Genomic DNA, 24,362 nt, shown 5'->3' with positions numbered 1-24,362 from the left:
GAGGGACAGAGTAAGTCCTTCATTTGAACAGCTCATTAAAAAGAAATTCTTCAGCAAGAGCCTTGCCCTGTCTGTGAGCATCCTGAGTAGGACTATTATTTTATTTAAGCTTAGCAAGCTTCAGGAGTGCTAAGAGTGCCTAAATATTCCTGCCTCCACAAGAGGAGCTCAGACTGGAGCCTTGAATCACAAAGTCACAGAGTGGTTTGGATTGAAAGGGACTTTAAAGATCATCCATTTCCATGGGTGTGTGTGCTTGCTCATTGAGTCAGACATGGGAAATGGCAGTTCCTGAGATCTCAGCATTGCTCTGGATAATACCTGTCTTTCTAGCAAGACCTAAATTCATCAGTATGTTGTTGCAGCAATGTTTTGCCTTGTTAGTCCAAAATAAACAGATTTATTTCTTCTTCACCACAGCTTTATCCACAAGGGCATTGTTAATCTGTACCACACAGCAGCTGGGGATGGGAGTCAGGAAACTGGAATATGGAATTTGGGGGCAGAAATACCACAGGAAGATGGATGGCAAAAGGGGCAGGAGGGGAAGAAGGGCAGGGACCACTGTATCCACTGCTGAGCTCTGAAAGCATTGCTGCACCATCAGCAAGAAGAACTGGTCTGACCTCAAAAAAATGTTATTACACACAGTAAAGGAAACAGGAGAAATTGCCTAAATAGACTGGGGTTTTTCTGTTTACCTGAGAATCATCTTAATGCCACTGGGATCTGTGCTGTGGAGTCCTTATGCAAGGAGCTGGAGAGAGCCAGGTAATTTCAGATACTGTCCAAAAGACAACTGAGACAACTCTGCTGACAGCCAGGCAAAAATGAAGTGGGGAAATGTCAAATGTTCTTGACCTGAGCTTAAACCTTTTGAATTGAGGGCAGAGGGAGAGAAGTGTGTCTGTAAAGAAGAGCTTCTCTTCAGATAAATATGTTTGTATCGAGGCACAGACAGCCTGGAAATCCGTGGAGAGGTAACAGCTGGGGAAGGGAAAGGATTTGGAAGTGATACTTCAAGGAATTGATGACCAAGAGTTTATTTTTGCTCAGCAGTGGTTATTCTGGGCTGGCATCAGAGCTGATAAGAATCAGCCACATCAACCCAGGTCCCTTTAACAGACTTGTTCCCTGGCAAGTAATGCACTTCTGAAACTCACAGCTGGGGATTCACTGTAAGCAGGGCCAGCAAGCCTGGAGGGGAGGTTGGCTTCTGTGATCCCAAAGCCCAGAGAGTCTCCTTCCAACCTGTATGTAAGAGGGAATTGTGCCACAGCTATTTCAAAGGTCCTGGGCAGGTATCTGGTGCTAGGCTGTTGCTAGGCCGGAATAATAACATGTACATTGAATTAAATTATCTAGGAAGAGCCACTGCAAGAAGGCCAGAGGAGTCAGGATGAGCTTTAGGCAGATGATGTGTTACCCTTCACAGAAAAGCCTTTTCTGAGGTGGTGCAGTAGGTCACCTAATCCTTATCCCTCCTCATCCTTCAAACCAACATTTCCCCATCTGCACATGACAGAGCTGAAAGCTTGGCCAGGGAATCTGAGTTCTTGTTTCCCACTCACATCAGTGGGTTCCCTCCATCTCTGGGAGGGATGGATTGGGCAGCAACAAGCAACAACAAGGAGTGTGCTCTCAAGCCAGAGCTGGCAGCCTTTGAAGGCTGGCAATTAGGACTGTAACATCTTCCAAGATAGAGATGAAACATGCTGGTCAAAGCTTTGAAGCAGCTGCTCAAGCTCCTCAGGAGCTGCCTTCCCCTTCCTTGTCCATATGCAGCCTAAGTGGGTTTCTCCCCATGGAGCACGGGGAGCTGGGCTCCCCTGTGCTGGTCACCCAAGGTGAAGAAAAGTGAGTGAACAAGATGGCTGGAGATACCAGCATGAGTGGAGAGAAAATCCTAGATTTAAAAAGTCTAAAAACCAGCTCTGTGCCTCCCGAGCCATCAAAAACTGCATCTGGATTTTTAACACCCTTTGCTTCTTAGCTTTAAAAGCAATGGCCACGCCTTCCATGCTGCTTTCTTGAGCTGAAGAGTTGTTTTCCATGAATTAGAAGTGCTGTTTTGAAATATATTTGGCTCATCTACCATGCTGTGAGCAAATGGTGACGGAAGAAGCGAGCCAGCCTGGAGTGGGTGTCTGTTTGAAACCAGAGCTAGAAGAGTTTCTGGCCTCTTCAGAGCTGGTAATTGCCAGCTGATAGGGAGATTAACTATCCTCAGTGTTTCTGTGCAGCCTAGTTACAGACTATTCGGTCTTAGGCAATTAGAGCTATTCCTGTTTCCTACTCTTAACAGAGCTCGTTGTCAGGCATGATTCCAATCATCTCGGTGTTCAGTTCCCATCTCCGAGAGCATTTGCCACACATCACTGACAATTTTGCAGTTATCAGTATCAAGGCATCCAAAGATCACTGACACTGAGACACAAGGAGGACACCCCTCCTCCCTTTTCCAGAGTTATAAATGTGAATTAGCTCTGTTCACTTAACCTCACACTTTGGCACAGACTCGCTGATAAGAGCAGCAGCTTGTACGAGGGTGGTAACAGCCACCCACGGGAGAGGGGAAGCTGTGTTGTACTCTGGCCCATGCAGAACTCTTCTAGATATTGAGAAGTAACTCTTTAGTGGGATCCATTTAGAAAAAAAATATATGAAGGCTTGCCTGAGAACGCCTTTGTTGCAGCTTTGGGCTTCCCCATTCAGAAAGGGTTAAGCTGAGCCTTGCCCTTTCCTCACACAGCCTCAGCTGCAATCACCTTCATCAAACTCAGCTCTTCAGCTCTTACTTAGATAATAATTTGCACCAGATTTTTGGTCATTTGCTCATCTTCCACTTGAGACCTCATCAGAAAGGTAAGTGCACCAGCGATTGCAGCCTCTGCCTTTTGTTCTGTGACATCCTCACTTTGCAGCCTGTGCTGAGAGCAGCCTGTCCTGCTTAGCCAGAGACATCAGGGCTCACCTTGAGGGGTCTTACAGCTTCCTACATAAACCAGTTTTGCTGCTCAACAGCTGGCTCAAGGCTGACAGCATTTTGTTGGGTAGTTTGAATTAGATTGAGCTTTACTTTGCTGGCAGGACATAATTTAAAAGGCAGAGGCGGGACAGCAGCTGCCTCTTGTCTGCAGCACTGAATTACTCTTAGACTATTCCTGAAGAGATGAAGACATCAAGGCAGAGAAATCATGTGGTACATGGTAAGTCTGTCCTGTAGCTGCTGCAGAGCCCAGGAATGTCTGTTCTCCATAATGCAGGAGGAAAACAGTCCTCTGAGAACTGCTAAAAGTGTGGAACAAGCAGCCTCAGCCTGCCCTGATCCTTACCTCCAGCACTTCAGCATTTTGGCATGGCCTGAAAGCCGCAAGGCAAAATTGCTTCAGAGGTGGGGAACTTCATCAAGCACGACTGAAGGGAAGGAAGCCTTCTGAACAGCTATGGTGTGACCTGGCCAGCCCAGGGAGGGCACAGGGCTTGGCTCAGCTGTGCTCAGAGGCTGGAACAACAGAGCTACAGTTTGTGGGCTGAGGTACCAAACACAGTGGTAGCCAAGGGCACTGAGATCCCCTTCCTATTGCACAGGATTTTACCTTTTGATCCCAGAAGTAAGCCCAGCTTTCTTGATGGTTGATGGGGACTTTGTGTGACTAAACATATTCCTCTACCATGCTGCTAAAACCAGTTTTCCTCCTTGTCAGGCTCTAGTTCAGTCACAAGACAAAGGGACTTGCAGCTCTCCAACAATGGATCACACAGGTGCTCTCTCATCCACCACTCTCCAAAAACCAACACCCCTTTCCCATTCCTGCCTTAAACATAAAACACAGCACAGGGATTTTCAAGAACATGTTTAATGATGGCAGTTTCTACTGAAACACATGAAGTCCATTCAAACGCAACCAATTTTTCCTTAGAAAGAAGCTTTGGTCACAATGACAAATTCTTTTTTAAAAAAAAGTTCAAAGCAATTGCACAAAACTGAACACACAATCCTGATACCTCCTCACACACAAACTGCAGCATCAGAAACTCATCTAACAAGGAAAAATCTTCAACAAAAACCACAGCCCACCACCACCCTGCAGAGATTATACCACATAGATGGAATTAGAGGGAACAGTTATGAACATGTTTGAATTAATTAGTGTCTGTGTGTTCAAGCTTCATTAGTGCCTGTAGACTCCTGCAATTAAGTTTGGCCTTAAGATAAACATTAGGGTATCACAAGGTTAGTATGCTAAACAAGTGTTTGCAGTCATCTCTGCAACTTCCATGGAACAAAAGGGGGGAAAAATACAAATAGAAAGTTATCTGTGTACTTAGTTCTGCAGGTAAGTATGGCACACTGACTTCTGGCTTCTCAAGTGTAATCTCTGGTGACAGGGCTGTGGCTGGAGTAATGCAGCTGCAGTTCTCTGCAGGGTTTTCCCTCCACATGCACAAAGGGAAAAACCTCTGACTCACTCTGTTTGCCTCTGCTAGGAGTCGGTGGATTCTGTAAGCAGTGAGTGAGCTACAGGCAGACAGCTGTAATAACATTTCTGTTTTCATTTTCTGTAACAAAAAATATGCCTTTAAAAATGCTCTTGAACAAAGCACGTCTGACTATGCAACACAAAATAGCAGCAGATACTAAGACACGTTACAGTCACAATCAGATTAAATCTGCAGTGTAAGATACACAGAACATTAAGGTAAAAAACTCATGTAGTGGTTAATGGCTATTTCTTCTCTGATGAACTCCTAGAACTACCTGAACCAAACAGTTCAAATTATTAAAACTATGTTTTAAACTGATTTCTACTATTAAAAAAATATTCATATATATATACTATTAGATGAGTCACGTCAAGTGCTCTTAAAATCTTAACTAAATATAGCTATAGAATATTTAACCAGACACTTTAAATCACATACAGCAAGTTTTGTAGAGGTAAACATTGCCTCACATTTGCAACAGCAACTGAGTATCAGACAGAGCATTCAGAATATTTTCATGACCACGAGCAACTGGTCAGGTTGACCTTTTATTTCCACCAAGCAGCTGCTGCTTCCCTATAAGCACTTTTCAGCTTATGGCACAGAGTTTGGGACTTCCCCGAGAAGCCAGGAAATCCCAGCAGCTGTTGAGCACCTCCATCTTCAACATCTGAAATACCTGGTCCCTGTCCACCATTGAGATTTGGCCATGTTGTAAAATAGTGGAATTTTTTTATTTTTTAGCTACAAGCAAGGGGAGCAGATGGCCTTTGTCAGCCTAACTCAGCAAATGACCTGAAGTTGCTGGAAAAACTGATTTCAAGAACCGGCTTGCCCTCAGAAGGGAGAAGTGCCCTTCATGCATCTTTTCTTCTCATCTCTCTCCTACATAACTTGGTCTTGCCTATCTTTTGTGCAAAGAGATGGTTTCATTCCCTGTCCCCCACTCTGACTGCCTGATGCTCAGTTTAATGAGTGTGGCAGGAGAGTGGACATGAACACGTTGCCATGGTTCCTGCACACAGAGAAGCCACCTCACCCTGTCCCCTTCTTCCACAAATGCCAACAGCAGCTTTTAACCTCCCTCTCTCCTCTCAGCATCACCACTTCTCTGTCTTCAAAAGGGCTAGGTCTGCCCAAGAAGTTCAACTCCCAGCCTTCAAAATCTTGCAGCCCTGAAGAATCACAGTATTTCCTTCTGAAGCATCCAGCCTAGAGCCTGAAAACTATTTTACCAAGGCAGGGAAAGAGCTCCAGACCTTACCTCAACATGCAGCATCGTTCCACTCTCTGCTCCCTGTGGTTCCCACCAGCCAGAACAACTTGCCCAGCCTATCTGACATGTCAAATATTGCTTGGTAACAGTGGCACAGAATGACTCAAACTGTTCCATGAATGAAAATAACAGAGCATTTTATATTGCCTTGATGACTAATATTAACACAACAGTCTGCTTTGGGATTTTTCCATCCAGGCTGAGTTGGCTGTCTGCAAAGCCTTTGCTGAGTCACGGCTAGGGAAAGCAAGCTGCGGTATGGCAGCTGCTGGGATGAATGCACAAGGCTGCTAGAAAGGGAAAAAAAATTCCCCTTCACCTCCTTTTACTGACTGAAGGGCCAAGGGGAGCCACTAAGAACTGGCGCAGGTTGTGGTATGATGACAGAGCAGTTTGGTGCTCTCAACAAGCCTCAAATCTCAACAGTGCTTTAAAAAAAAGATAAAAATCCCAAAAGTGACAGCCTGCTGCAAGGCTGGTGCTTTGCCAGAAACTGCAGTCTCCTTGAGGGATTGCAATTGCAAGGCTGGGAGAGGGTCAAGCAAACAGTGGGACAATCCTAAAACAATTGGAAAAGATGTGTTCCCCAAGAAAAGCAAGGCTCCAGCCAGCTTAAAAAACCCAAAAATAGAAGGTGTTAAGGAGTGCGGTAAACAGTAAAGTCTGAATTGCATCTGTGGTTACTCTAAAGGAAAACCACAAAGTAAAGAAACTAACCCAGTTAGGTTTGCCCTTTCCACCGCTGGCCTGGAATGCCTGGATGCCTGTGGTCTCCCAAACCCATCCCTTCCAGATGCAGCAATCCAATTCCCACAAGTGTCATCCCACAGCTCTGACCTCTGCAGCACAAAGCACGGCAGGGAGCAACAGCTAAAAATGTGTCCTTGAGTTAAATGAGCTTTGTCAAGCAGGTAGTAAGGGAAAACTTCCAGTTTGATAGAAAGATTACTTACATGAAGTTTCCATGAAAAATAAGACATTCTCTCTGCAATCCAATCATTCCACATGAGGACTTACTTTGCTTAGAAAAAGGTAATATACATGAATTGTAGACAAGTTACAGTCAGCACAGGACAGTACAAAACACTGGTTTTACTCCCAGTGGAAGGGCAGAAAATTACAAAAATATATCTTCTTTAATCCACGATTGTTGTAGTTTAGAGCATGCCTGATTCTTCCTGTTTCCCTGTGGTCTCACTTACTGAAGTTGGTCTGATCAGAGCTCCTTGGGACAATGAGAGTGTCATCATGAAAACTTAGTGCAATTGTTGTTTAAAAAAAAATCAGTAGCAAGTCAAGAAAATTTCCTACGTGAGTCAACCTCCCAACCCCTTCCCACCCAAAACCCTACACCAAACATTGTGTGGCATTTCAGCATGGCTTACATTTTTACCATCTTAAGTCCTAAGTCACCTCTGTAAGGCCCAAAAATACTTCTTGATTTTTTTTAAACACATGATCTGTTTAACAATGACCAAAGTTTAACAGTGACTGAAATGTTGAATTAGGATTTTTGAAAATAAGTCCTTGGGGCAGCTCAGTTTAATCTTCCTTGTCTTCCTCCTCCTGCAGAACTTATTTAGACTGTAAGGAGCTGCATCTTGTCATGCTTTGGTGACACTGCAGCCCTCCCAAAGCAAGAGAGCTGAGTTTGCAAAGAGGAACTCTGGTCATTCCAACGCAGCAGTCAGGACACCAGGGAACCAAATGGTGCTGTTTTAGTCAGAAGATCCACAGCCTGCTGTACAAACAGCACCTCGAGGAGGTGAGGCTTGGTTTGGTTGTAATGCTGCAGAGATGAAAGCCTCCCCTTTCACAGTTATGGGTTCAGCAGGTCCCTCGACAGTAGAACGACATCTTGCAGGGCACTGATGCTCCACGGAGCTGCTTTACCTGGAAAGCAGGGAGAATTAGTACAGCTGTAGATTTGCAATTAAAACAGCTCACAGGCAGAGATGAGAACCCACGTGTGAAGTGGGAAAAAAAAATCCCAGTGGCCACAAAGGAAAAGGCAGCGTCATTCACTGGGATTCCCATCAGTCCCCTCCAGCAGTCAGCGCATCTGGTGGCATTGATGGAATGTTAATGCCATGCCAGGAGAAGAGATACCAAGGGAAGACAAAAACAGTGAGATGAGACCAAGCCCAGATGCTGGAAGATCCTGTGGCCAGTCACTGTGCAGAGCAGAGAAGGACAGGGAGGCACATGAAACCACATTCTGGACCTCATAGCTTTTTTCACATCAGTGCACCTCTGACCCATCAACACACATAGACCATCCTCCTTGCTATGGATGCTCCTCCTGACACCCTATTGCCTTAACTGCTTCAGGGTTCAAAAAAAATCTTAATAGGAACTTGTTCCATTCCAGGAAGGACGTGAGAGCCTTCCCATAGGGCTGCAGGAGCTAGGAGAACAGGGTGTGCTCTGCAACAACTGTTATTACAGCATCAGGAAAGAACTGGCCTTCAAAACCCAGCAAAAATTGCTTTTTGACTGTCTCTTTCCTCCCCTGCCGTGGTCCTATGGGAAATCCTTAACAGCAGCACCAAAGCTTTGGCAATTTGTTGTATTTTTAGTGAGCTGTTGCCTGTGTTGGTGATTTGCACCACCTTCAGATGAGGATAAATGATACCCCTCCATTTATACACAACTTGTCACTGCTGCCTGCTGGGGAAAAAAAAGTGAGCTGCTATAAACCCCAGTACAATTCACCTGGCATCATCCAGAATTGCCTGCAGCTTTCACTGGAAAAAAAATCCATTAGAGCTGCTCCCTTGAGAGTGAACACCTCGCAGTAACAAACGGAACAATTCCATGCTCCACTCAGAGCTGCACATGCAGTCAGGATCTGGAAAGGATGTAGTCCTAGAGAAGGCACCAGTAGTGTAACCCATATTTTACAGAGGCTCCCAAGACTCAAGTACATCAAAGGCTGAGCCCTGTAACTGTGCTGAAGATGTTTCTATACAGTTCAATGCTATCAGTGCCTGAAAAAGGGATGAATCCAGAAGCCAGCCCTTACACGTAGTGCATCTTTCCTCTAAAACATCCTGCAAGCTCTCAAAAGCCCTTTAGACCCACAAGGGTTGAATAAATATTCCTGTCCTCTTCCCTCAGCCTGCCACTGCTCCTTAACCATAAATCTTTCTCCTTTCAAGAGCACTTTGGAAGATGCATTCCTAAACTGCTTCTGCGTTTTGCTGGTGCTGCTGCTGTTAGAGGGAAAAATGACAATCCATAGGGAAAACAAACGGAGGAATTTTACTCAGCCCACAGGAAGGACAGAGGCTTCAATCTGCCCCAAGAAAAACTTTCTATCAGTATTTATTTAGGAGCCTGACATCAGGACTGGCATTTAAATTCCAAGTTCTTTCCCCAGCTCTGGGCTGTCACATGGCACATATCGCCCTGGACAGTTGTGAAATTCCCCCAGCTGGGCTCAGCAAGTGAAGCCAGAGCAGAACTCGCTGCCTCCAACAGCTGCAAGTCAGCAGGGAGAGGAGTCACTGCTGATATCCCAGATTACTGAAGTGCTTTCAAAGCCTTTCATGTGCAAGGCGCCACAGAATTTATTCAGAACTTGTTTTCAGTTTCCTATTGAAGCTGACAAGAAATCCCCCAATGAGCTACGCTAGAGTTAATAAGCTTAACAAGCTAACAATTTTATTTACCTTTTCAGAAACTGGTTCTTTTTGCAGCTGTTTTAATCTCTTTCCTCTTATTACACCAAACAAGCAGAGTGCTTTGTGGTGGGGGATGGACACCAGTTTGTTGGGGATGTTTGCCTGTAACCTACTTTACTTCACAGCTCTCTGCTCGAGTATCACTCAGTGCCAAATGCCTGATGAAGCAGGGCTTAGCTCCATCACAGAGATCACAGAACCTGTGCAAATTTCCCTTGCCTTCCTGAAAGAAAGTGCTAAAGGAGCAAAGTGGAGAGGGAAATCTTCAAATCAAGATCTATTTGTTGGATGAGAAAGAGCATATTTGAAGGATGGGATTTAGCTTTCCACTAACTCATTTTTGAAGATGTGCAGCAAGTATAATCCCATCATAAAACTTGAAAGAACATCTGACATTTGGGAAATGATGACCAATACAGTTCATATGGTTCACGAATCAACTGGACTGGGATGCTTTTTGGCCTTCAGCACAGACTGAATTGGTGATCAAGAAACACTCTTTCCATTGTTCGGTTTGCTTTCTTTGTGTTACTGTATAATTATTTCAGAACAATTCCTGAACTTTTTAGCCAAATGCCTCTCTCAAAACCAGAGAAAATACATACAAAAACATACATATTAAACCAGTGGTTTCCATTAAGCTTTTTAAGGAGGTGTCAGTGTCCAAGTGGTCTGGCACCTTTACTCTGTGACAATCTCTAATTTATACTTTCCACCTCTTGTCACACAGAAATTGTGCCTGCAGGATTAGAGAGGCCATGGACAGAGCTGCTTTCCTGCTACTGGAATGAGGTTGCAAAGAGGGGATCTGATCCAGCACAAATTCGACAGAGGCAGCCGTGGGTGACTTTTTCATCCACAGAAAGGGCTATGTTTGGGTAAGATTTTGAAGTGGTCTCATTAGTCTGCCTTGCTGGAGGAAGGTGGTTATTTCTTGTTGCTCCACTGCCCAAGGGAAGCCAGGGGGGGACCTACTGGGAGCCTAAAACCTTAAAGCCTCCTGAAAAAAAAAAAGGAAAAAAATAGCAACGACCTTCATCCAGTAGCCCAATTTACACTGTCTGCTGTTCTTTGATGCCTCATGTAAGACTGGAAACAAATCCGCACAAGGACAAAGCATTAAAGGAAAGAAAATTAACTGCACGAGAACAATTGGAGAGGTAAATGTCGCTTCTCCCCTGTTGCTGCTCCACACCAACTGCCTTTTAATTAGAGAGCTGTTTGCATTACACGGGGAGAGAGTACAGAATCTCAATTACTCCCCCAAACACAGATGCCAGTGCCAGCACAGATCTGTCAGTGATGGGAGAGGATCTCAAACAAACCAGCCCAGAGCCTCCCCACACCGTGAATGCCAGTTTGGGGGCTAGGGGAGGACTGGGGCCAGGTACCCCAACAGAAGACCTGGTAAAAGTTTGCTCCCAGACTCACTGAGGGCAAGTCTGAGCTGCCCTTTCTTCAGCTATATCCCTCTCTTCCCATCTGAATATGCAGCTAAGAAGAACCTCCTGACTGGTTTAATAGGGTTGTCAATGGTCAAATTCAGCAATTCAAATCTGCAAAGTAGCCTCTTTACTGGAGACAGGACTATTTGGGATATACTCTCCAAGCTGCACAAAGGAACCAGAGAGCTCGATACTTTCTACAGCAAATGTATCCTCCAAGAAGCTTTCCCAAAATCAGTACTGCTAAGGGACTGTCTGTAAGATGATCTCCCCCTCTAAACTGAGTAGCTCTGTTTGAGCTAAACAAAAGTATGTCTGAAACAGCAAGGACTGCAGAAAACATGAAATTAAATACCTATTGCACTGTGGCAGAAAGGAGGAATTCCCACAGCTGAAAAAAGGACTGGTTGGCCAAGAACAGGAGCCCAGGATGAGCTGATACCTTTGGTGAAAGCAAGAGCACAGTGCCTGCTCCAGGGAAGCAACATCAGCTTACACCAACACAGCTCTCAATGAGACAAATGGTTTCCAGCAAGCTCCCTTTGTTCACCCAGGATTTTACTATTAGACATCTTATCCTGAAGCACTGCCATGATTGAGATCCTTCTGTTCTCACTGTTTGGGGGGGAAAAAAACTCTGATCCCATTTCCGAAAGTTCACAGAGAAAGTATGGAGTTAAAAGGAAAAGGGCAGGAGGTGTGGGCTGTATAAACAGGCCATGGCAAGTCAGATCTCTGCACTCTGGGGTTAACAAAGCTCGATCCCAAAGTACAAACTGCACAAGCTGAAATTATTAGAGCAAACACAGGGCAGCTACAGGGAACAGTAAAAGTCAGGTCAGGACTGATAGGAGTCTTCTAAATCAAGAACCAATTGTTTACACATAAAGGCTTGACTCACACCCTTCATTGTTTCATTATTTCCTGATTTTTATGGAGAACTAATGCAGTGATTTTTGGAAACAACCAGTGGAGCATACGGTGGTGTGTGGTTCAGATGTTGGCACACATGTGCTCAGAGCAGATGTGGTGTTCCCCCTTTTCCAAAGTTAGGAGATGGGCAGTGTAAGTAAAGTCTGCAAAATCTCCAGTTAGAAGTTGTCAAGATCTGCATTTTTATAACTAGGAGTGCTTATTTCAGCCAAAGTAGGACAGATTTTAGAGTAGGCCTTATTTGGATGAGAACACAACTCGAATAGTGTGGATGGCTTGATGCAAATAAAAATAAGAGATGCAGATACCCTGATGCCATAAATCAACAAGCAGCATCTTTATGTGTTGAGTTGTTGCCATAAATCTTCAGGCCCAGAATAGGCACCAGAAGTTTTAGGTTGTCACACCACTTCCATCTCACAAACATATTTAAGCAAAGTTTGTTGCTAAGGGATAACTGCTAACAGCATCAGTGAGGGACCACAGTCCTCTCTCTGTGTCACAGACCAACACGGGAGCACTCTGGTACAAATATTGTAGAGATTCATTATCATTTCCCTTCCAGGCTCACAGCAACAGCAGTGCCTGGGAAAGCAGCCCTGGATCCACGACCCTTGATCCACAGCCCTCCATCCAGTGTGATCACACAGGAATGACTGCCAGCAGCTGCCCAAGAGGGGAAGTTCAGTCTGTCAAAGCCTGTCAGCTATTTGGAACACGTGTATCCCGTTGTGCTGCTCTGCAGGGGAAAGAGGAGGGCAGACAGCCTGGGGGTGGTGACAGGGTTATTGCAGGGGCAGGGGAGGACAGAGCTGTGTGTGCTGGGAGCAGGCCGAGGGGCTGTAAAGGAAAGGGATAATGCTTGGGGGAAGAGGGAGACTGTGACTGCCTCATCCCTGCCAAGTTAGCCCAGCAGAGAAATAAAAGAGCTGTCTTCACTAACAAGAGCTCAGTGAGGAAGTCTAACCAGAGGGATGGCAGCAGTACCTGTATTTCACATCAAACACTGTTGAGTCTTCATCCTCGTCGTCTTCTTCATTCAGAGGAGCCATTTCTACACGTTCAGCTGGGGTGGTGATTATGTCATACTTCCTGGTCTTCTTAATCCTCTTGCCAGACCTGAAACACAGAGGTGGCAAAGACTGTCTTTACACAGCATTCCTTGGAGAGCCTGAAGCTGTTCCCACCAACTCTGACTGTTTGATTCAGGGGTGCTGCAGAACCACCCTACTGCCTCCATCCCCTCCTGCTGCCTTTCCAAGGCCACTGTTTGTGCCTTTCTGTGGAGCAGTTTCTCGTCAGCTGCAATCCAGATCAATGTCAGCACCACTGCTGACAAACCAGAGAAGCTCTGGCACCCAGGGCAGGCACACAAACGCCGCAGCCACCACGTCCTCCTGCTGCCACACTCAATAAGTGAGACGTGGGCTTAATCAGCTGAAGCAGCCACTGGTTTAGTGAGCATGTTTAGATGAGAAAGCACAGGTTAAGCCCGGCTGAGCCACAGGAATGTTCTAGGCAGGATTAGGAGCAAGGAGGTGATGCTGTCTGGGTACAAATAGCCTGTTCTTTTTCCTTGCAGTCAGGCCAAGCTCAGGACTCCCACAGCAACAACCCAGAGTCTCATCTGAGCAGTTTTAGGCTCCATGCTGTGCAGGTGCTATGAAAAATAATCAACCATCGTTCAAAGCTAACTGTACCTATCACCTCTCCTCCCACAGATGCCAGCTTTACCTTCCTTTTGAAATGGAGATGCTCACACACCTGCACATCCCACGGTTTTGAGAGATCTATTTTCTAACACTTGCTTTCAATTAACAAACACTTGGTGTGTGGCTTTTCAACTTAATTCTCTGCCTCTAGCTTGAATTGCGTGGGTCTTTTTTTTTTAATTTCACCTACTGTTTTCATGCATACTAGGAAGGTCACACTGCTCATGCATGAATGCATTTTTGTGATTATACATTCAGGAAGGTGTTGATGTGTACAGCCAGCTTTCGGGGAGAAAAGTGGATGGTTTTGCTTAACAAACTGCAGAACTTTCCCCTTCACCTTTTAGAAAACAAAACTGGCACCTGCCAAGCATGAGAAGGGAGCTGGTGAAGCTTGCTGGTGCTTGCACAAGCAAGCAGCCCTAATTTTCAGCAATCACAGCTAGTGCTTTGAGCAGTCAGCACGTCACAAATGCACTTTTACCATCAAGAAGCTTTGCCCTGGCAGGTCATGCGAGGTGTGCTGGATTCAACAGCACAGCTTTTGCCTAAAGATGTCTTTAAAAGAGTTACACAGCAACAGGAACTGAGGTGTGAGCACTGCAGAATGACTGAGACTCCAGCCCTGGGTGTGTATCACAGTGTGTAGCACAATGGTCCCTTCCAAGCTTAAAGTTAAGGAAATTTAAATCAGTGACCAGCTCTGATGTGGAAATCTCAGTGCCTCTGCCAAGTACTGCTTTTAGGCAGTAGTCCAAGGCTGAACAAACAGGTCCCAGCCCTAGGGATGAAGCAGTTTGCATTTCCTCCCTGTTCTGAAGGCTAAGGTTGCATCAGAAGAGAGGAGAAAGTCACCTCCTGGTCTAATCTTTAGAGAGATCTGAGCTGCTGTGTCACACAGAGCACAGGGTGGTTTGTTCTTTTACTACTGTTGTTGAAATAAGCAATTTTATATCCAGTACAGTAGCACTTAACCCAAACACTTGAAAATCTTTTTGAAACCACTTCTCTGTTCCTCTGCCTGCCTGCTAAAACCTAGCAGCAAAGTGATGCAGGGAGGTCTCCCCTTGTAAGTAATGCATTGTTTTTACAAGAAATATTTGGTCATGCTGGGAATCCTAAACATAGACCAAGTCTAACCTGTGTCTACCTGTCAGAACTAACCAAGCACAGCCTTACCACTTTGCACTACATACAGCCTACAGGGGTTTCCACGGGTTCCATTTAAGATCCTACCCAAATATCAGGCCCACTTTACTGAGACCCATCCTCCCTCATTTTCTCCATTAGAAAACATAACTTATTCCACAGAGTTCATCTTAAAACCGTTAATAATGGAGTGGTTGAAGAAATTACTGCAGAACAGATATTTTTAGAAATGGGAAACTAGAATCCTTTTGCCTCCAGTCATTAATTAGTCTATTTGGGCTACACTTACAAGAGGACCTGGAGCAGAACTTGCTGCACAGTGATCTATTAATCCCCACAACCTCACTTAATGATGGTGCTCATCTAGGATAGGGAGGAAGCTCATTTTGCTGCTGGTTTTTGGCTAAGCTGCTACAAACCAGTTGTTTGCCACTGATAAGGCAAATAGGTCTTTCCTTGCCACCCCTTTCTCAATCCATTCCTCCCCAGATTATCCAGCTAATTTGTCATTAATGTACTTTCCAGTGGTCTGTTTTCTCACATGTGCTCATTTGAACAACTCCCCCAGGCTTCATAAATACGAGAATTACCTGAGCTAACTTTGCAGGAAAGCCTTGGGAGTTTCCCTACATGTACACAGAATAAGGTTGCCTGTCAGGAAACTGTTTCACATTTAAACTCCTGAACCTCAGTGGGATCCCTGTAACCATCAGCAACAACAGTACGAAAAGGAAAAGCACTTTATTCAGCGGCTGGGACAGGCAGCAGAGTCTGCAGAGCAGCACAGGGCAGGAACTACAGAATACAAATGTTTCATGAACTTTGGAGACCTCCAGGATAGGATCAGGACACATTAAACCTCATGGGCAAACAGAGGATCTCTTTCCAGACACATTCATTTTGTGTGGTTTTTTTTAAAGCAAAGAAGCAGCATGTTGCAAGCTGTGGTCAGAGTGTGGCCCTTGCACAATGACAATGCACTCCCCAAGTGGTTTAACTGGGGTAAAAGTGGTGCTGGGTAGTTTAGCACAGAAAACCATCTTTAAAAAATCCTGTTGCTTCTGCTGATTCAGCCACCTTCTGTAATTAGGAGGGGATGCTACAGGTCTTGCCCAGAATTCTGAGGTGAAAAGAAAACCCAAGTTAACTGCTGGCAGGGATATTAACCTTTCACTGCAGACCCAGTGCTGAGGCACCACACATCACACCAGGTTCTGCCTTGTCCACCCAAAATCAGATGTATGTCCCTCTCCAGACCGCAGGGAAGGACAATACACAGAGAGCAGAACGCTGACTTTGTGTCTGTGTTTTGACCAGGGGCTATTTTGATCAAGCACCAGTCATATGCAGCACTTCATCCTCCTTTCTGAGGCATCATGTGGTGGGGTAAGTACTCAAATCAACTCACTGGTTCATTGTATTATTTATACCCCTAATCTATTTTAGTCCACAACCCTGACATTCAAAGATAATTCTTTTCCTGACTCAGAGAGAGAGGTCTCTGCATTTCTTACCTCCAGCTCAGAGATGCAGAAGGAGGGGACCATCCCCTGGAAAAAAAAGAAAACTCAAAAAAACCTTATCCCTTCTTAGTACAATGCTTACTGGAAGTCTGATTAGGCCAGCCCCTCCTAGAGCTGCAACAACATTATATCCAGGATGGAATTAGGACCAGTTTATTTCCTGTTAATGGACTCCCTCAGCAGATTAAAAAAAAAAAATTACGGAACTATAAACCTCAGGAAACTCCAGGCTTCCTACCAGCTGATGAATTAGATCAGCAATACTTCATTACTGTTGATCTGTCAGGGTATCTCTGCTGTCTGGATGGTGCTGTATAGAACAAAGTTGAAGCCCTAAGCCAAGTCCTCATGTGTTTTCTGGAGATGGGGCATCTGTAGGGACAGGACAAAGGGGAATAACTTCCAACTAAAAGACAGCAAGTTTAAATTAGGTATTAGGAAGAAATTCTTTACAGTGAGGGTGGTGAGGCCCTGGCACAAGGCTGCCAAGAAAAGCTGTGGCTGCCCCATCCCTGGAAGTGTCCAAGGCCAGGTTGGATGGGGTTTGGAGCAACCTGGGATATTGGAAGGTGTCCCTGCCTATGGCAGGGGGTTGAAATGAGGTGATATTTGAGGTCCCTTCCAACCCCAACTATTCTATGATTCCATGACCAGTGCTGCTGCCTGCCCATGGCTTTGAACATTAATCACAAATGATTGTTTTGGGGTTGGATATTTGGTTGCTTTTACTTCTTTTTTTCTCCATTTAAAGTAACTTAATCTGAGTTTTTCTTTTCTGCTCCTGGCAGAAGTCTTGTCTTTGCTGGTGAACTCTAACTGGTTATAATACAATTAATTTCAAATCAGTACAACTCTCTGGGGTTAAGCCTTGGATGGCCTGGAGCATTTGTCCAGCTCACAGAACAAAGGGTCTTGTATCCTATGATCATATGCTTGAACCTCTCTCCTCAGTCTCAGTCATTTATAACAGTTTTGCTATTATTGGAAAACTAAGCTTAAAGTGGTATTTGAGGAAAAAATCAAAATTGAATAAGAAGCAAATTAACAAAGCAATGAGACACAAAATAAGCAGACAGCTTCTCTCTAAAAAGCTAGATATACACCAGCCTTTCCAGCCTGGATTCTGTTTGTTCAAGGGCAGGTCAAGACATGAAGAAAACATTAATAGAGCACAGTTTTCTGCAACTAAAGCTTTGGGTTGCTCTCAGATGGCCCACTGGAGCAAAACTAACATATCCAGTTTCCCTAGAAGGCACATGGCCTACCAGTAACATTGGCCACATCTGAAAAATTGTGTTTCCTGTGAGCTGGTCCCAAGAATTGCACTGCAGTGGAATGAACCAAGCTGCACCAGAACAGGGCAGAATACGGAGGTAAAAAGGCAAAATCCAAAACACAGATCAAAGGGTGAATTTAGCCACACACAATCTGTTCCAAGACACTGTGTTGTTTCTTGGTAATGCAAACTACCCAACTATTTCATTGAGAATAACATGGAATTTGGATTGTTGTGGACATGGTTTTGGGTTGGGAGCATGCAGAGCCCATGGGTATAGGAAAGAAAGCAAACCCAGAACTGAGAGTGCAAAAAGGAATAAATAAATAAATACTATAGCAAATTAGACCTTGCCACATGCAGACAAATAGCAAAGTCTTGGCTGGCCTTCACAGACCCCAGTAGCCACAAAGAGAAAGGAAATTCAGACCACTTTGGGTGAGACCACATTCTGAACCACAGGACCTTCAGATGAATTCAGAGCATAACATTCCCAAAAGGAATGAAGATGAATCTCTGTCTTGAGTGTTGTCTTAAGAAGAGAGCTGAAAACTGGAGAAATATATCTATTCCTGCTCAAAAAGAGAAAAATAATATAAACAGGAAAATATGTGAAAATGAGATGTATATATTAAAAAAAAGTATAAAAAAATTAATCCAATGCCTGTAACAAGAGTATGTGGCCACTCCCTGGTTTATTTCATCTCTACAACCCATATATAAAAGGATAATTTATTTCCAGCCACCCAGAACAATTTCACAGTGAAGGTTTAATCAAAGATTGGATTTCAGCAAAATCTCTTTAATAGGAATACATGACTCTTCAGGAAAAAAAAAATCGCAATGTTTTTGACTAAGTGTGAACAAAGCCCTTATTCTCATGGAGAAAAGCTTTACATTTACTGAGGGTAAATCCCTTATCTCTTCTGCAACAGAATCTCTTCTGATCTGTGTTGTCAGCTACAAGTGTGACACTGTACAAACATACCTGTTGGTATTCTTGTCTCGTTTGCAACTGGGATAACTGCTTACAAACAAGTGCTCTCTCAGATAAAGAAATATACTCAAAAGCCAATAGCTTCATTTTCCACTTCCCCAGCAGGTTCCACCAAAGATATACAAGACATCTCAGAGGGTGTTTATTTTAACATATCTTTAATACTCCATTACCTCTGATCAGCTGTATAATGACTTTGGCAAGGGAGAATTAGCTCATCTTTCCCAAGATGACTTTAACCTGGACCTGGTTTTGCTGATAATGGTATACAGAAGGTCTTTAAAGGTTATCAGTTTGCTTTCTTTGGCAACTAACATTAAGCCTTATGCCAGGACTTCTTGACACAAAATCGCTTTAAACCCAGGAGAAACTGTGGCATAGGAAATAAACTCTCCAAGATCACACAGAAGGAGCAGAAACTTAGTGCAGAATGAAAAGACTTCCTAATTCTAGTTCATATAAGCTCTACCAATTCTGCTGTTTGTCTGTGACACCTTTGTACAGCTGCAAAGCGGATATATTGATTTAAAAAAAAAAAAACACCTCTTCAATACTTTATTGGGCTCTCCCAAACCACCTCACTTTATGAGCACATTTATTTGCATTGCCTTTGCCAGCTGCTGCAAACACTTAAGTTGAATACAGTTAAATGTCAATTTCCTCAGAAAGTATCAGCCCCGACCATTTCAGTTTATAGACCACACTTTGGAATACTACCATTGTGAACGGTGCCCTCCCTACATGGAATCAGCTCAAAGCAGGAGAAGCAGAGCATTCAGGCATGCTGCCTGAAGACAGAGAAGGAAGAATTTGCCAACTCCACTTGTTTAACTGCTTGTGTCACCTGAGCCATGGCTTCGCCTCCTCAGGAGCGCCAGCTGTTCCATCTCCCGGCTCTTCGCGGCTGGCCCTGCCCAGCAGGAGCTGTGACACCTCGCCATCCGGGCCTGCATCTCCGGCTGCACTGTGTGTGTCTCACGGATGGGCACCCCATGGCTCCATCCCAGCGACCCACCGCCTGCACTGCCACAACCCCCGCCTTTCCAGATGTTCCAATGGAGCACCACGCGTTTCGCTCCGTGCCCACTCCAGCCCCCAGCGCCCACTCGCAGCGGGTGGACCCCAAGCTGGAAAATCCCCCTTGGAGCCCAAACGCTGCCCTGATTTCCTGCAGGAGCGGAGGAAGGCGCGGGTTTGCCAGGCCGGCAGCCCCGCTCGGCTCGCCAAGGGCTGCAGGGCCAAACACACACGGCGTGCTTGAGGCCGCGCTCTGAACACATCATTAACGGGCAGGCCACGCTGTTATTATATAATATACGATTATATGTAAGACACATATTGTATGTATAAATAATAAAATTACAAAACAGCATGGCTCCCCCCCTCCTGGCCCTGGGCCGGTGCCCGATGCCGGTGTCCCCCTGCCCCGCCGGGCTGCCGCGGGCGCTCCCACCTGAAGACGCGGAGCAGGAGGCAGGCGATGAGCGCGGCCGTGAGCGCGCAGGCCCCGATGACGGCGGCTTTGAGCGCGGAGAGGTCGCGGAGCATCGCGGGCACGGGGCTGAGCCGGGCCCCGCTGTGGTTGCCGGGGCCCGGCGCGGCGGGCGGGCGGCTGCCGTTGCCCGGCGGCGGCTCCAGGCTACCGCGGGCGGCGGGCGCGGCGGGCAGCAGCAGCGGCAGCAGCAGCGAGGCCGCCAGCAGCGGCAGCGGGGCGGCGGCGGGGCGCATCCTGCCCGCTCCGGCTGCTCCGGCTCCGGCCGTGCCGAGCCGAGCCCCGGAAGGCAGCGCCGGCCGGCCCGGCCCGGCCCCCGCCCCCCGAGAGGCACCGCCTCCGCCGCCGCCGCCGCCGGGCCACAGCCGGGCCACAGCATGGCACAGCCGGGCAGAGCCGGGGCCGAGCCACAGCCGGGCACAGCCTGCCAGAGTCGGGCCACAACCGGGCAGAGCCGGGGCCGAGCCACAGCCGGGCACAGCCTGCCAGAGTCGGGCCACAACCGGGGCCGGGCACAGCCGCGCTACAGCCGGGGCACAGCCGGGACACAGCCTGGCACAGCCGGGACACAGCCTGGCACAGCTGGGGCCAAGGCACAGCCGGGGCCAAGGCACAGCCTGGCACAACCGGGACACAGCCGGGCCCGGGGCACAACCGGGGCACAGCCAGGGCCGGGGCACAACCGGGGCACAGCCGCGGCCGGGCCCTCCGCAGCCTCCGCCGCCGGAGCTGCCCGCGGCCCCGCCGGGTTCCTCAGGCCCCGCCGCTGCCAGGGCCGGCGCTGCTGCCTCGCTCAGCACGACCAGCTCTTATTAGAGAGGTCCACAGGGCACTACGAAGGTGGGGAAGGGTCTGGAGGGGCCATACGAGGAACGGCTGAGGGCACTTGGTTGGTCAGCTGGAGGAGAGCGGGGGCAGAGCTCGCCGCGGGCTGCAGCTCCGGTCTCTGCTGTCTTAGGATTAGGATGGATATTAGGAAAAAGTTCTTCACCCAGAGGGTGGTTGGGCACTGGAACAGCTCCCCAGAGAAGTGGTGACAGCACTGAGCCTGACAGAGTTGAAGCAGCGTTTGGACAACACAGGGTGGGATGGTTGGGGTGTCCTCTGCAAGGCCAGGAGTCGGACTTTGATGATCTTAGTGTGTCTCCTCCACAAAATTCTCCTTTTCTGTAATCCTGTGGCCACTTTTAGCTGCAATACACAACATCAGCCCAGCTGCAGAACAATCACAGGGTTCACACTGCCATCAAACAGCGCACACATCTCCCGAGCTGCTGGGTCAGCACGGCCCAGCTGCTACATCAACAATTCCTGCAGCAGATTTATGACTTTTTGACTTTCTGCAGGTCACCAGGACTCTGCTTCCAGGTTAATGTATTTACAGATGTTTCACATCTTTAAAAATGTGAGATGCATGGAAATCACAGCCATGGTTCTGCAAACCATCCTGAGCAGTGTGAGTGGGCAAGCCAGACAGGGAGCATAAATCATAGAATTATAGGAATCCTACAACATCCTGTGCTGGAAGGGAATCACAAGGGTCATCCAACTCCTGGCCCTGCAGAGGACAGCCCCCAGAATCCCACCCTGTGCCTGAGAGCATTGTCCAAACACTGCTCTGTCAGGCTCGGTGCTGTGACCACTGCTCTGTTCCAGTGACCAACCACCCTCCTCTGGATCCTCCACTATCTTCACAGCCCTCCTTTGAACACTCTCAATAGCTTTATATCCTTTTCATATTGTAGCACCCAAAACTGCACACTGTGTTCGAGGTGAGGAGTAAATGAGGGGGAAAAGTGCCTGTGCCAAGATAATGGCAAATACAACTTACTTTTGCTTTCTGTGTTCAGTATTACCAAGAGTTTCATCACTGGGGAGAGAGACACATTGGCACTGAAATCATGTGAAACAAAGAGGGGAAAGATGAAAGCTGATTTCCATCCTGTTAAACTCTCTACTTCAGGGCTGGCATGGCAGGGTATCTGTAGGAATGGGTGACTGAGGTGTGCAGGAGATGACAGAAGTGTATTCTGGAGAGGTGGCAGTGAAATAGTGCCTAGTTCTTTTGCCTCCCCGGCCAATTGGGATGCTGTATCAAATGCCACCCACTCAGTAATAAAAGCATCCTGTGTGTTTTGCAGGAAGATGAGGAAATTTTGACGTGGACACTGTGCAGAAGGCCCCCTAGACCATCTGAATTGGGCATTGTTCCAGCTTTATTTCACTGCTGACTTTTGTGCAGTTTCCCAGTTTCCAACGTGGGGCCTCGGTTTATTTCTGTTCAGAAAAAAAAATAAATAAATCAGTAAAAATTCCATCTGGGCAGGAGGTCAGATCGGTGGTGCAGGCTATTTCCCAAACACTGGTGTGAGCGCTGCTCACATGAGTTATTATTTGTAAACACTGACCCTGTTGCTGGCCCTGCCTGTTCTGAGATGTTTGCCAGCTGCTGCCCAGCCTCTGGCAGATCCCTCTGGCAGAGCAGTGCTTCCCCATACGGTGAGGGAAGACGTGGAAAGGAATTCCAAAACAAGAACCACCTCCTGCAGTTTGAGTGACTATATCGAAGGTGAAGAGCCATTAACACAACAGTTTTGGAGAGCATAATTTGTTTCAAGTGGCTTCAGGATTTTTTTTTTTTGTTTGCTTTGGTTTGGCTTTTTTTGTAGGTTTATTTTTTTCTCCTCAGATGCTTTACTGATATTTCACATGTCATTTGCCTAATTTGGGAATCATTCCTGGGTCCTGGTCAGGAATGTGGGATTTCGCAACTCTGTTCTTCAATGACATCATGTGGTTTGTTCTGAACACAGCAGTAATAAATGAGAGTGAGGGGAGTTTACCAGCCCTCTTATAACAAACATTTTATCCGACCAGTCATCTTTTGGGGATCTGAACTAATTTGTGGGGTTTAGATTTTACCTAGTAAGTCATGTTTTCCATGTATATAGGACAAAGAGTCCCACTTGGATAACAAGAAAGCTACATCTTGGTTTCATCTCTCCCTTAGCAGTGGCAGCCCTGAAAGCCAGCACTCCCAAGAGCTTTGGTAGAAGAACACGACTTTGAGAAGTCGAGAGGAAATTCAGTCAGGGAAAAATGCAGAAAGTATTTGGTGTCCCCTCCGATGAAGCTTGTGTTTCATTCCTGACACAAACACACTCCTGGAGGAGAAAGCTCTGCAGGTTGCAGGGGTGGAACTTGGTGTAGCTTTTCTCCCTGCTGAGTTTTCTTCCCGTCTACACCTGCTCGGTGTCATTACAAGTTGGAGCTCTCGGTAGCAATTGCACTTTCTGTAGGAGAGTCTGTGCTGGCTAAATAGAAGGAGCAAGCGAGTTTCTGTATGAAATTGCTTCTGGGAATGGCAGATTTCTGTATTTATGGATGCCTGTTACAGGAGCAACCCTGTTTGTGGGGAAGGCTCTTCATGCACTGCTTAGCAATGCATATGAAGCTCGGGCTGCCCCTTCCTTTGTGCTCTCAGATGGCCTCCAGGCAGCACCCAGATGTATTTTTAGCTCTCAGAATAGGGAAAAAATTGCAAGAAATTGTGCAGAGAAGGAATAAGCAAAGGAGTTGAAGCTGGCTCAGTCGTCAGATTTGGGCAGGCTGGGTTTGCAGGAATAAATAAGCATTTCTGTGAGAGAAATGAAATGTGTACAAAATGAGGCAAACTACATTCACAAGGATTTGCTGCAGAAGTAATACACCTTCTGGAAAAGACCAGGGTCCAGTAAGGAAGGAAATAAAATGGAACTGGTAAGATATCAGTTCTCCATTTGCACACACCTCTGACATCTCAAAACCAAAAAGCCGGACTACTAGCAGAGATATAAATTCAAGGAGCAATCACCTCTCCATCAGAGGGTGTTTGAGCTTGGATGTCAGACAAGAGAGGACAAGGTAATTGCAAGATTTAATCATTCTTCCAGTGACTATCGATAGATAACCTCAACCAGCAGTGCAGTAAAACTGCAATGCCTCGTCTGTCACAAGTGGTCCAAGGGCTGCAAAGATGTCCTATTGCTAATTAAAGACCAGTGATGTAGAGCAAGCAGGAGCTTCAGATATACTTGGACAAGTCTTTGCACATTCCTAGTTAGCACATTACATTAGCCTGTTATTCCTATAAACCTCTAAAGCATTTATGGCTTTTTGCAGACATTAAAAGCCAGTGTTACTGCTGAAAAAGGCTTGTAATTTAAGTCTATGATAAGCAGCAGATTCCTTTTAAACGAGGTTGGTGCAGTCATTAAGCTGGGGTGCAGAGATTATCTCTTGAGCAGGTTCTACAATATCGCTAATACACACAACGTTGCAGTGCAGCAGTTAATCGGAAAAAAACAGGGAAAGGAAGGACAGCAGTAAACCACAAATCTTTGTTT

The 24,362-nt window shown here is 46.3% G+C and overlaps 1 protein-coding gene across 2 annotated transcripts; it reads right to left on the bottom strand.

The window, feature by feature from the left end:
• Positions 1-3,844: 3,844 nt before the first annotated feature.
• FAM174B (family with sequence similarity 174 member B) lies at positions 3,845-20,289 on the bottom strand. 2 transcript variants are annotated; one of them, XM_085070399.1, is made up of 3 exons: positions 19,939-20,289; positions 12,816-12,947; positions 3,845-7,037 (listed from the first exon to the last, which is right to left on the bottom strand). In XM_085070399.1, exons 1-3 carry the CDS (start codon positions 20,211-20,213, stop codon positions 6,959-6,961), a joined length of 486 nt encoding a protein of 161 aa, XP_084926525.1. In that variant the 5' UTR covers positions 20,214-20,289; the 3' UTR covers positions 3,845-6,958. The 2 variants fall into 2 exon arrangements, with proteins under 2 accessions (XP_084926525.1, XP_084926524.1); XM_085070398.1 differs by having other exon boundaries at positions 3,845-7,657; positions 19,939-20,282.
• Between the last annotated feature and the right edge of the window lie 4,073 nt (positions 20,290-24,362).

Source organism: Lichenostomus cassidix, chromosome 10, assembly GCF_008360975.1.
Source record: "Lichenostomus cassidix isolate B80296 chromosome 10, HeHo_3.0, whole genome shotgun sequence".
In the NCBI taxonomy this organism is placed as follows: domain Eukaryota; kingdom Metazoa; phylum Chordata; class Aves; order Passeriformes; family Meliphagidae; genus Lichenostomus; species Lichenostomus cassidix.
Note: the sequence above shows the minus strand (reverse complement) of the source record. Positions and strands in the feature narration are given on the sequence as shown.